This window comes from Cavia porcellus, unplaced genomic scaffold (genome assembly GCF_034190915.1).
Source record: "Cavia porcellus strain 051 isolate PalLab524CR breed Dunkin Hartley unplaced genomic scaffold, mCavPor4.1 scaffold_19, whole genome shotgun sequence".
Lineage (NCBI taxonomy): Eukaryota > Metazoa > Chordata > Mammalia > Rodentia > Caviidae > Cavia > Cavia porcellus.
In genome coordinates this window covers 3,711,160-3,724,794 of record NW_026947502.1, presented here as the reverse complement: position 1 = coordinate 3,724,794, position 13,635 = coordinate 3,711,160, and the positions used below count along the sequence as shown (strand labels likewise).

Sequence of the window (13,635 nt, the reverse complement as noted above, 5' to 3'; positions counted from 1 at the left end):
GTTCATGAACACCTGTATCCTTCCTGCTGTGTAGCACCATATCTAGGTCCCTGATTTGAACTATACTTTACATCCTAAAAAAATGTTAAGCCTGTTTTTTCTTTTCTCTTTTCTTTTTTGGGGGTGGTGGTGGTGCAGGAATTGAATTCACGACTTCACACTTGCCAGGCAGTCGCTGTGTCACCAAGCCATATCCCCAGCCCAATCCCATTTTTTCATGTTGTTTTCATATTGAAACTTCAGCTATGTTTTCAGAAGAGTGTGTCAGCATTAAAGCAAGCTACTTCTAGGTGTTATGATTAGTGGTCATAAATTTACTCCTGTACTAGTACTGTTCAAGATCTCAAAACACAAGCTCAAATACCAGAATCCTGACCGTTGATATCCTGAAAGCTATTGGGGCCGGGGTATATGTAAAAGGAGTAGGTGTAGAAGGCTGGTAGAACCCTTGCCCAGCATGTGTGAGACTCCAGGTTCCATCCCAGCGCACCCCCACACACCCCTAAACACGGTAACCAAATTCAGGGGTGTGAGGAGGTTTTGAAGGGGGAAGATTGGAGCATTTTCCGTTCTATTCAGTGTCTGCCCCTTTACCCATACAACATTGGAGAATAAAAAGATTTCAAACTTTGTGACCTGATCCAAAGACAGTTGCTGATAGGAACAGAGGTTCCTCCACTGTTAGGAACTACATTGATACAGTTATTCTTGGTTGGGGATTTGATTGTGGAGGAAATTAAACCTCTAATATTTACCTATCAACCTAACATAGAAAACTAGGGCTTGCTTCACTTTGGCTAATGGATGAACTTTCAAAGCCATCCCCACTATTTTTGTTTTCTTTATTAAATATTTACAATTCATACCCCTTTTGCACCTGAAAATATTAGAATTTATCTTTTCATGTATGTATCATCACTGAAAAAGAAGTACTTTGTTAGCACTTGTTAGTTTGATAGGCTTTATGGAAGAAAATAAATACTTGAATCCTCAAGCTGTCATTTCAGACTTGGAATTAGATAGAATCAAAGATTCTAAAAGTTAACTTCAAAATGTTACTAATAAAGACTTGTTTTGATTTAAACCAGTGCATTTGTTAAAAATTTTGTGTGAGTGGATTGGCCACATGGTAAGTCAGTGGAGAAAAACTTCACTTTAAAAATTTGGCTCCTGAGTACAGGGGCATACGCTTGTAATCCTAATTTAGGGGGGCTGAGACAGGAGACTTGCAAGTTCAGACCTAGTGATCTATATCTGACTGCATGTGGACTGGATTTCTACTTACCCACAACAGTGTAAAAGGATGGTGCAGATAGTGGGAAGATCTGATAGGCATTGGTCACATCCAGTGCTTGATTCACGGAAGAATTTCACAATGAGCATTGCAGCTGGGGGCAGTGGCCCATGCCTATAATCCCAGCACTCAGGAGGCTGAGGCAGCAGGATTGCTGTGAGTCTGAGACCAACCTGAACTGCATAGGGAAACCTTGTCTCAGTCAAAAACAAAAGCAAAAACAAAAAGGTAATAATTATAATGAGCATGTAGAAAATGAATGTGAAAGTCATCCCCTAAAGCAAGCAAGTATTCCATTGCAGTGTAAGATTTCAGAATATGATGATTATGACACTCAGTAAGCTCTTATGCAATTATCTATAATCAATCCCAAATTTTTTTGTTTTGGTTTGGTTTTTTGTGGCACTGGGGGTTGAACCCAGGGCACCTTGTACATGAAAAGCAAGAACTCTACCACTGAACCATATCTCTAGCTCTTGAATTTTTGACTTTTTTTCTGTTTTAAATTGTCAGCAATATTTTTAAGTAATTTGCTATTCTGTGTATTTCATCTTTATGTCATTTCCAGCACTGAAGGTCTAAATTATGTAGAGTTTTGGAAAATTCTAAATTGATTTCATATTTGCAAATTTGGCTCAATGATAGTATATTAGTATTACATTGACTTTTGTGTTAGCATCATACATGTTTGTAAAATCATTGAAACTTCCTTAGTACGTGAAGAAATGTTCTTTTTGTAGATCTGCTCTTACTCTTTCTTGTTGGGGGCAGGCACTTATTTGAGACAGAATCTTGTTTTGTAGTCTAGTCCGGCTTTGAATTTACTGTGTAGCCCAGGCTGGCCTTGAACTCCAGGCAGTCCTCCTGCCTCAGCCTTCTAAATGCTGGGATTGCAGACATATGCCTCCCTGCCCAGCTGGATATGTACTTGTGAAATGCTTGAAATGTTAGTGTGAGCAAGTGCATATGTTTTAATGACCATCACAGCTCTTGATTGATTGTGTCAAAAGATTTAGATTGTCTGTCATGGTATTTGAGATACCTGCAGTTATAAACTTGATGCGTACAATTAGCAACCATAGTGATACATATTTATATGGTTTGGTTTTTAGTACAGGTGTTCTTACAAAAATAGGTGCATCATTATTGCCTGCTTGATTGTATAAATGGCCTATGGAGTAATCTGGTATTTTGTTACTTTTTGTTCTGCTTTGCAGTTCTGGGGTTTTTAATTTAGGGCCTTCCCTCTGAGCTACATGCTTAACCCCCAATCCTCCCCCCCCCCCCACACACACACACGCAGGACCTTGTTAACTTGCCCAGGCTGGGTTTGAACTTGTGATCCTCTTGCCTTAACCTCTTAGACTGATGTTGGTTGTATTTTTTATACATTTCTCAAGTAAGTCTGCTTTTAAGAATATAAGCAAATTTCTTTTAAAGAATTTTTAAATTGCTCTCTGTTTCTCTGTCTCTCTTTCTCACAACAGGATCCCACTATGTAGTTCAGCTTGTCCTTAAAACTTGCTATGTAGCCCAAGCAGGCCTTGAATGCAAAGCAGTCCTCTTGCCTCAGCCTCCTGAGTGGCCTGGACCACGACACCCAGCTAAATTGTTTTTCTATAGATATATTTTTGAGGTTTTTATCTTCTGGGATTTTAGACTTTAGGGATTTCGATCTTTCAGAATTTTAGCATTTGGGATTATAGCATTCAAGACTGTCTTTCAGGATTATATTCCATACCCCTTTTGCTATGAACCGATTTCAGTTGTTGAACACTTTGTTGTGTTGAATTTGTTTTTCTTTTGTTTTTTTACTTGTCTTTATTTTATTTTATTTATATTTTTTGGAGACAGTCTCACTATATATAGGCTGGCCTTGAACTTGCTTATGCATGTTGATCCTCCTTGCCTCAGCCTCCTGAGTGCTGGAATTATAGGCATGCCCACCACGCCTGGCTAATGTGTGAAATTTCATTCTTGTGGTTCAGGTATTCTGTAAGCCTCTAGATTGTGGGCCTGGCTGCAGCTCTGAGGTGGAAAACACAAACCTAAATTCAAAATATATATTATATCCCAGAGGAATGAGCTACTGCCTTGGTCTTTTGAGATGGGAAGGACCTGGCATAGCCTGCTTGTTTCCTAATGATGAATTGTTCTCCTCAAAGAGAAGACTTGTATCAGGAGCTCATTAGGTTGGTCTCTATTGCTGACAGGTTTGAACACTGAAGAATCCCCGTAGCTACACGGCCTTGTGCGGAGGGAGCTCGTGCTGCTGGCCCTGTGTGCACCCATCTCATGGTCATCGCAGTCATGCCATTTGTGTACTTCCTGCGACAGGTCATTTTGGCATGGTTTTTCAAAAGTATCTCTTCTGCATGCCTGATGTTTCTTGGTTACTGTTAGCATAAACTGAAAAAAATCGTCACACTCTGTGCTCTTTTATGTCTCCCAGAACTTTTTTCGTGAACTCTATTTTTGCCATGCAGCAAGTTTAGCTAGTGTTTGGTTCTTTTGCCTCACAGAGATTCAACTGGGATCCTTCTTTTAGACCATTCAGTTGGCAGGTGGGCTGGCCTACGATGGCATCACATACCTTGTGCCCGGGTCCTTTCTTTTTTCCCTGAAACTAATTTGGGCTTCTTTGCAGCATTGGTATTCTCAGGGTACAGGTAGCTTTGGGGCCATCTTTGGAAATAAACATTATTGTGTAAGTCACTTCATCTGCTATTTTCCAAAATTTTCTAGACCTGTCTCATTTAGTATTGTTTTCTTGTGTAATCCTTTATACATTTAAAAATCTTTTTTACTATAATTGTAGTAAGGCTGTAACAGAGAGCTGTTTGCCCATTTAATCAGTCCTGATTAATTGGCAGTTATAATCTCTGGAATCAAGATTTATTGCCGATTTTCTTATATTATTAACGTGTTGGAAAGCAGGTTGTCTTAGTTGCTTTTGTTTCTCTTCTTTGTTACCATCTGGTAATTGGCAAGTTGCATTTCAGTGTGTGGGTGTTTGAGAGTGGTTTGCCTTATTATAAAGGTGTTCCTTACAAGGAAATGAGGAAGTACATTTTATGAAGAGAACTTTAAACTTGTATTTATTATCACATGCACCAGTGTCCTTTCTCTGAGGCATGTACACTGTTTCACTTTCTCTTTCTGCTATACCAGTCCTTTGGTTGAACTCATACTAGTATCCTGGAGTTGTTTATACCTACTTATCTGAATGAGGGCTACAAAAAGACTCTCTGGTTTCTCATATAAGAGAAAAAAACAATATCTTAACATACATGTTTGATTTATTTCACTGAAAAGTATACCTGCATTTATCTTAGTGTTTTAAATTTATCCTTGATGGCAGAGTAGTAGTCCATTGTGTATAAAAAACACAGTTGCTTTATCCATTCATTGATAGGTATCTAAGCCGTTTTGAGATTTAGCTGTTACCAATTGTGTTGTTGTAAAGTTACGATGTTTTTAACTCTGAAAAAAATATCTAGAATGGAGTATATTGGAAAGTAGGAAAAAACCATTCCAAGTGGGAAGGGAAAACAGAAGAAGGGAAGGAAGGGAAAAGGAAAAAACAAAAAAGAGAAGGAAAAAATGGAAGCAAAGGTTTTGTAAGTGGGAAGGGAAAGAGGGTATAAAAGGCGAGGAGATGAATGGGGGAAGAAAAGAATTAAGTTATGGTATGTACAGGTAGGTAATCCCTGTGGTTAATGTGATCAGTATGTGTGACAAATGTGTACTAATGGGGGCTGGGGATTTAGCTCAGCCGCATAAGTGCCTGCCTTGCAAGCAGGCAGTCGTGAGTTCGATCCCTGGTACTGATAAAAACGAAAAAGACCAAAAAAAAAAAAAAAAATGTGTACTAATAAAAAAGTTTTAAAAAGATTCTGTTTCAGAATAGATAGTAGCATTATCCCACTGCACATGGTTTTTGTTTATTTGTAGATTATATTACCTTGAGCGTCTTTAAAAAGTCTCGTTTTTTTTGTTGCTGGAGATTGAATTTAGAGCCTTTACTTTGAGCTGCATCGCCAGCCCTTTCAGAAGACTTTTTATGTGAAGATACTGTCAAGTCAGTAAGTTGCCTGAATGGGCTTGAACTTGAGATCATTCTGCCTTAACCTTCTAGATCAAAGGAGATCCTTTTGCACAGTTAAGTTTTAAGAGAAATATTGATAAGCTGAGTCATCTAAAGGATGTCAACTAGGGTTCTTAAAGTTCTGGGATGTCCAAAATTGAGACTACATAATCTAAAGGAAATCAAGAGATACTCTTAACCATTTTCAAATATTTTCTAGTCTCCCAAGAAGAAAACATTGTATCTATTTGGAAATAGTGAGATTGACATGATGGCATATGCCTGAGACTCCAGCTGTTTGGGAGTCGAGGCAAAAGAATCACAAGTTCAAGGCCAGCCCGAGCAACTTAGTGAGATTCTGCTTCAAAATAAAAAAATTTTAGAAAGAGCCAGGAATGTAGCTAAGTGGTTGTGTGTTTGGTTCAATCCCCAGTACCACTGAAAGAGGAGGAGGAGAGCGCAGGGAGGAAGAGTAATATGCAGTAAGGAGCTTTTAGTTTCTGCTGTTGAGTAGAGGCCACTGATAGTGGTGAAGAAGAGTTCCTGTGTGAGTGCAAGGAGCTCTTCCTTATCCTTTCAAAGCTTTTGTAGCTCAGAGGTTTCATGACTGTTTCATAGTTTATCAGTTCTATAATAAATGGTTTTATGCTTAAAAACAGATTTGTAAGGTAACATTTTAAAATGTATTTCAAAAATAATTAAAACTTTTTTCATTTTATAGGATTTAAATACTATTTACTCTTATCTTCATGGAATGGAAATATTATCAAATCTCAGGGAACATCAGCTTAGGTAAGTATGGTGCACGGTTTAAGAGCTCATGCTGTGTAATTATTCCATTCACTAAATATTTGTTAAACTCTTATTTATATTCTTTGTACTGTTTGAAGCACTTGAAACATACAAATTAAATTTAGATCCATAGATTCCTGAAATGTGTAATCTTGTGGGAGATGATTTTGGAGTTGGAATAAACACTGACAATAAATATTGCATATAATATCCCTTAACGATAAGCACAGTGAATACAATAAAGCGTGATGATGTGAAGTAAACTAACCAGAAAGTTATGTGATCTTAGATGATCAGTGCAGACCTCTCAGAATGACAGAAAGGAGCCAAGGACAAGAATCAGGGTTTTGGTATTTGGAACATAGTGAGAAGGGTATAAGCTGTGGAAAATAGTTTGGAAAGGTAATTGCCAGGGCCAAATCATTTAGGAACTTCTAGAGGATAGACATAGGAATTTTGCATTTCTTACCTCACTTTTTCTTAGCCATGAAATCTTAAGCAAGTACTATTATTTAAGCTGCAGTTTGTCTTCTATAAAGTCAGGATAATGTTATATTTGTTGCCATGTTTTGAGAATTAAGTGTCTAGAGCAAAGTACAGCACTCAGTGTATGCTAACTAGTGAAAATGTAATCTAGTTTCGTCGTTTGTATTGATAGTATATCAGATGCTTAAGATGGGCATGCTGTCTTATATTAAAGTGGAAGGAGGAAGACCCTTGATTGGATATAAGTTTCTGTGAACAGAACGCATAAACTTTCTTACCTTCATTTTCCATTTTTGAAAAGTGGGCTGTGTCTGACTTGCTTATCTTACTTTTTTTGATTATATTTGTGAAAACATGTTAGAATGCCATATGTGATTTTATGTAAAATTTTAATTAAACCTGTTCTCTTTCTAAGAACCTTTTACCTAGTTGCTTTCCCTTAGTATTTTTAAAGTCTCTGATTATGGGCCAGATTCCAACAATATTATTTGGGATTTACTATATTCTATGTTCTATGTAATATAATTCATGTGTTAGTCTATATCAAATACATCAGAAAGAGAAGAAAACTGAGAAATGGAGCTGTTAGTAGTATTAAAAGCATTTGTTTAATGTAAGCAGATGTGTATGTTCAAGAGATTTTTATTTTTTGTATAGGCATGCCTGTTCTTACGATGCAGTAGAGAACCAGATAAGGCATACTTTTTCATTACAAAGACATTTGGTGTGAATTAACAGGCTTTATGATGTACATATGAGTATTATGTGATGCCATTTAATATTACTTAGCTGCCTTAATAAAGTATTAATACAAATTATAAATTTTTCCAAATGTGAAGTTAACAGAATTTTCAAAATAAAATAACATTCAAAAATTTCCTTTTTTAAATTGTTAGGTTAATGTCTGCAAGAGCACGCTATGAGAGGTACAGTGGCAACCAGATCCTCTTTTGGTAAGTTTTGCATAATTAGTTTAAATTTGTGACTTTTGTGTTTAAATTCTCACTTTTGGCATTGAAATTTATTCTAGTGCACTTTCTATAAAACAAATTGAGCTACATTCTTAAACTATGAAGTATACAAAAAGTGTCTGGTAAAGCAAAGTTTAATAAGTATATATACCTATGTAACTGTCATTACTAATAAACAGTAGAACAGCTCTGCAGAGGACCCTAGTCACCTCTGTTTTGGAAAGGTAATCAGTTCTAATTCTGTCACCGGAGATTATTTTTGCCTCATTTTGAAATTGTTAAGAGATGGAATCTTTTGATCTGGCTTCTTTTACTTAGTAAATGTCTGTCTAAACTGGGCATGGTAGTGCATAACTATAATCCCAGCACTTGGGAGACTGCAGCAGGAGGATTGCTGTGAATTTGAGATAAGCCTAGACTGCAAAGTGAGTTCAAGGCCAGGCTGAGCTAGACCTTGTCTCAAAAAAAAACAAAACAAATCTGTGTAAGGTTCTTTTACTGTTTTTCACTTCTTCTTTTTCACCACTGTATGGTATACATTTTGGTGAAAGTAACAGATTTTATCTGTTCCACTGTTACTAGGTACATTATTTCCACATTTTTACTATTGTGAATAATTTCTGTGGACATTTTTGTTCTTTATTCATGTTTGTTTTTTATTGATTGCTGTTGGACATCTGCTGAGGAATAGAATTATTGGAAGTTTGTATGTTTAATTTTTGAAGATTCCTATAATTTTGTATAATAGTTGTACCAGTTTTAGGAACTACTAGCTTATATATAGTAAGTTCCAATTGCTCTACATGTTTCACAACCTTAAAATTGTCAGGGTTTTTTGTTTGCTTATTTTGAAATTTTAGCCGTTTTGCTGGGTTATTTCATTGTCTTATTGTGATTTTATTTACTTATTTTTCTTATTTACTAATGATGATAAATGATTTTCATATGTTTTATAGACTCTGGACAAAGGAAATCGTGACTGATGTTTTTGACCATTTTTCTGTTGAGTTGCCTGTCTTGTTTCAATTAATTTGTAACAATTCTAAAGAATTCTGAATCAGGATTGTTTATTGAGTATATTGTACTTCACATACTTCAGTCACTGCAGTTTTTTTCTTTACACACTGTTGGCATCTTTTAAGGAAATTTCTGACTTCCTCAGCTTTTTCCCTTGCTTTTGTTTCTTTCTTTTTATTTTTTATTTTTTTATTTTTTTGTACTGAGAATTGAACTCAGGATCTTGTGCTTGACAGGAAGGCACTGAGCCACTGAGCTACATTCCTAGCCCAATGAGTATTTTTCATGTTCTGTTTAAAAAACCCAATCTTTCCCATCCCTCCTTGGTTTATAAAAACATGCTTCTCTGTTTTTCCATTAAAAGTTACAGTGTTTTCTTTTCAGGTTTAACTCTGAAGTGTATTTTAGAGTTGATTTTTATTTATGATATGAAGTAAAAGTCAATACTTATCTTAAATTTAAAAGTACTCATTTTAAAATATATACATTCCCCAATCGACATACTTTGAAATGTTGTAGTTTTTTTCCTTTCTTTTTATTTTTGAATAAAATGGATTTGAAAATAAATAAATATATTAATTACATGCAAGTACAAATAACCTATTGTATATTTTGTGAGAAACTATGACTTTCCAACTGAAAGAAAGTTAAAATTTGCAAATCTAATGCCTGGTCAACATTAGAGTCTCATGCTTTCATTATTCAAAGCTTAGATTTAATCATTAACATAGTTTACTATCCCTATGGATGTTCATTTGACCTAGCACATTTATTTTGTTGGAAAACTTTTCCTGGTGTGTTGCAGTGACCACTTGAAGCTTATATATTTTTTTCTCTCTGTATTTTGCTTATTGGTTTATTTTCATACCATTTATATCCTCAATTATTCTATCTATCTTGACATTTCGTAGTATGTTTGCTCCCACATATATACACATAAAAAACTTTCAGATAGATATGGGCTTTGACTAAATTATTTCAGAGAAAACTGACATTTTTGTAAGTAAATCCTTATAAATATTGATCTGCAGAAGTGTGCACTGTTTATTTGATAACCTTTAATTTTTCACAGTAATTAAGAAGCATATTTTTTGATCCATACAGACTGTAGCTTAGTAATTTTTTCTTTAAAACTTTTTAAATGTTATTTTATCATGTTATGGCTTCTACAAATGTTGAAGACTCAGCAAACTGTTATTTTTACTCTGCAGTTAACACGTTTTTCTTTTGGCTGCTGCTGAAATTTTTTTTTCCCTTTGTTTGTCATCAGTTGTGTCTAATGTTCCTAGGTGTGATTTCTCTTGGATTTATTTTGTTCAGGGTCTGTAGAACTTTATTCTGTGATGGGGCATTTCTCATTTGTTTTGGAAAATCCTTAGCCAATATTTTTTTTTCATTTTGCTTCTTTCTTTCTTTTGTTTCTCCTTTCTTATTTATTTTCATTTTGTCCCTATTTTGTTTATACTATTTTCCACTCTTTTTTCTCTGTCCTTCTATTTTTCTCTGACTTATTTTCTGATTCATGAATTTCTCTTCATGTCCTGTTGTTCTTAATCTTTAAGGTCACCATTTGAATTAATTTTCAGTTGCATTTTTCAGTTGCTTTTTTTTTTTTTAGAATCTCAGGTGTTTAGGTCAAGCTTTCTATTTTGTCCTCTTTTTTGTTTCTGTTTTTCTTGAGACATTAAGAATATTTTTTCCTATTTGTTGTAGATTTGGTCCCATTCTCAGCAGTTTGATGATTTTTATTAATTGCCACTGTATGAAAAGTTGAAGTATTAATCTGCCTTCTCATAAGGAATATTTGGATATGTTTTGTTTAGTTTTGTTGTTGACATACAAGAGTATATACATAGATGACTGGATGCTGTTGAGGATGCTATGTGATTTGTGTGGTAGCTGTTAAGGGAAGTTTTTTCTTTTTTCTTTCCTTTTTTGAAACACTCACTGTGTAGTTCAAACTGCTTCTGAACTCACTATACAGTTATCTCACTATATAATTTAGACTGCCCCTGAACTCACTGTGTAGCCCAGGCTGGCCCTAAACTTATGGCAGTCCTCCTACCTCAGCCTCCTGGTGCTGGTATTACAGGTGTGCACCACTATGCCTGGTGGAAGTTTTCTTCTGATAGCTTGTATTTTCGCAGTGACTAAGGAATAAAGATAATAAATTGAGAGTTTGGATGAGGAAAGAGCTATCTAATATTTGATAAGAGTGTACTAAGTGGGCCCAGAGATAATTACGGTTCCTAGGCAGCTCTAAAAGCCTAACTGAAGTTTGTGATGGTTGCATTTTCCGGTCAGCTATATTCTGCTGGGGATAGAAGTGGAACAGGAAGAAAGTTGGATTTATATAGTGTACTACAAACTGTACCATGAGAATAAGGACATTTGAGGGAGTGCTTGCAAAGGAATGATAATGGTAATTTAATACAAAGTTTGTGTTGGGTACAGAAAAGGACATAAAAAAGATGGTGGGATCGTTGGAGGGCAATAGATTATGAAAGTCTGGATAGTAGAATGAATGAGAGAGAAAAACAGATGCTTGGACTCCAGGGCATGAAGGTGTTATAGTTATTGCTGATGCAAGATTTCTGATGATTAGCCATGAAACCGTATGTCTGAAATGAAGTAGAGGGTAAGATCTTTAAAGAAGAGATCAAGAAACTGAGGCTTCATGTCAAGAGGATTAATATTAATGTCATTATAAAATCTGTTGAAATAATATTAAGGTATTTATAAGCCAGTAATTAAAACCTTTAAGAGATGAGAGACTTGACCCTTGCTGTCTGTAATTGGTTGTGTCAAAAGAGACTAAAGGGTATGTGGTGTTCTAAGATTCAAAGTCGTAATTTTTCGTGAGAAGAAAAAAGTGGTTAGGATTAGCTACAAGGAGAGAACACTTACTTGTCTCTAGTTCTGTTGATAGGAGTGTGTGAGAGAGAGCATCTACCATTCTAAAGTGGTGGCAGAGGAACAGCGTCCTCTGAGAACATTGAAAGATTAAGGTATTTTCCAGATGTCAGACTGTGTGAGTTCCAGAGTTGGTGGATGAGCATTTGGACTGGAGAAGGGTTAGGAAGAAGATACGTCAAAACCAGTGTATATAAAACCAAGTGCACATACCACTGTATATAAAACCCAGGTTTGGAGATGGCATAAAACCCCTCTGGGGTTTTATGATGTCTAATGTGGCCTAGGGATAAAAGACATCTTAAGAATGTTTTTCTTCTGAGTGGCTGGTACTCGTTTATCTTAGAGACGAGTAAGGTCTTCTCAGTAAGATTACTGTGTCTAAGTTTCCTTTCACTGGTTTTATAGATGTTTGATGAAGAGAATTTTGAGAAATGTGAAAATATTTTCAAAGTGAAAATATATAGTTTTCCAATAAGTGTTTTCTAATTAGAAATTTCCCAAATTTCCAAGCATTATTTCTTTATAATGTGACTTGCAGTATTTTCAGGATATCTACATATATATGATCAGGTGTATTTACTTACTTATTTATTTAAACAGCTCAGAAACTATTGCCAGATGTTGGTATATCCTGCTTTCTGGATCTGTACTTGTGAAAGACTCCATGGTCTTACCTCCTTGCAGGTAGGTATATGTTAACTTCGTAGTGCCTAAGGCAGGCAAAGTTAACATTTCAACTATTTACTTTGTCTCATATTAAACTGTGCAAGATGCATATTTTCTCTCTAGCTGGTATGTGCTTTAAATGTCTTACTTCATCAAAAATATTTGATAGGAGGCCAGGGCTATAGCTCAGCAACATAAGCACCTGCCTGGCAAGTGCAAGGTCCCAAGTTCAATTCCTGACACCAAAAAAAATATTTGACAAGAATCGACTCATACTGCATATTTAATTACTTTGACAGGAATCGACTCATACCACATATTTAATTACTTAGTTATTTGACTTTGGACCAATTTTAATTTTCTTGTCTGTAAAGCACAATAATAATAGTAACTAGTCATGAAGTTTTAGCAAGCTCCACTACTCACAGCTCTCAATAGCAGTCTGTACTGAGTCATACTGTGGAGCCAGACAGTATAAGTCCATGTTTCTACTCTTCTACTTCTTGGACGAGTTAATTTCTTTATTCCTGAATTGGCTTGCTTGTAAGTAAGTATAATAGTTGACTGTTTTTACAAATAAAATACATATTGGTTCTTGGTTATTTAAATCCTTTGGCTGTTTTTCCTGTAGTTGTGGGGCTCATACTAGTGAATTTGACACAGACAGACAGAATAAACCTAGTTGATATTATCTGAAGTTATATTTTAGGATTAATTTTTTTGAAAAGTACTTTCTCACCTGTAGTCTTATAAATGGTTAGGAATTTGTTGTAAAGATGTTTTTCTAAGCCAGGTATGATGGTCTGTGCCTATTAGCAGTTAGGAAGCTAAGGCAGGAGGATCACAGCAAGTTGGGGATCAGCCTGGGTTATTTAGTGAGTTCAGTGCCAGCCTGAGCTACATAGTGAGACTCTATCTTAAAAAACAAAAACAAAAGGTGTTTTGTAGCTGTGAAATAGCAGCAATAATTCAGCATTGTTTTGTGATCAAGAAAATCAAATTTAACTTTTTAAAATAATTGGTAGGAATGTAGATTTTAAAAAGGCAAAGTGTTAGTATGCATTAATGTAACTGTCATGAACTTCACAGCAAACATGATTATACAGTTTTTTTATATTAAATAATAATTCCAGGTAGAGGATTTATATTTTTTGCATAAAAGATACTTGCTATGGGTTATTATAGGATAGTTGTTAGGATTAATGAGTTTATGCAAGTAAACTACTTAGAGTAATGCTTGAAATATAAGCATTAAGTGATTTTTTACTTCTGACAGTATAAGGATTATTCTAACATAATAGTAGTAGGATCTGAATGTTATGATACTAACAGAATATCATTAGTACATAGTATAAAAGAAGTAATAGTATTTTATAGAAATACAGCCAATGACTACTGGGATAGTA

The 13,635-nt window shown here is 35.2% G+C and overlaps 1 protein-coding gene across 18 annotated transcripts in view; it reads left to right on the top strand.

Moving 5' to 3' along the window:
* Positions 1-13,635, top strand: part of Rapgef6 (Rap guanine nucleotide exchange factor 6) — a 221,301-nt gene that overhangs the window by 35,715 nt on the left and 171,951 nt on the right. For 17 of the 18 annotated variants that reach the window (XM_063230567.1, XM_063230557.1, XM_063230561.1 and 14 more), the window contains 3 exons: positions 6,103-6,173; positions 7,556-7,612; positions 12,164-12,247. In XM_063230567.1, coding sequence (XP_063086637.1) covers positions 6,103-6,173; positions 7,556-7,612; positions 12,164-12,247 — 212 coding nt within the window. Of the gene's footprint in view, positions 1-6,100; positions 6,174-7,555; positions 7,613-12,163; positions 12,248-13,635 lie in introns of those variants that run through there. The other variant, XM_063230573.1, reaches the window with a different exon arrangement.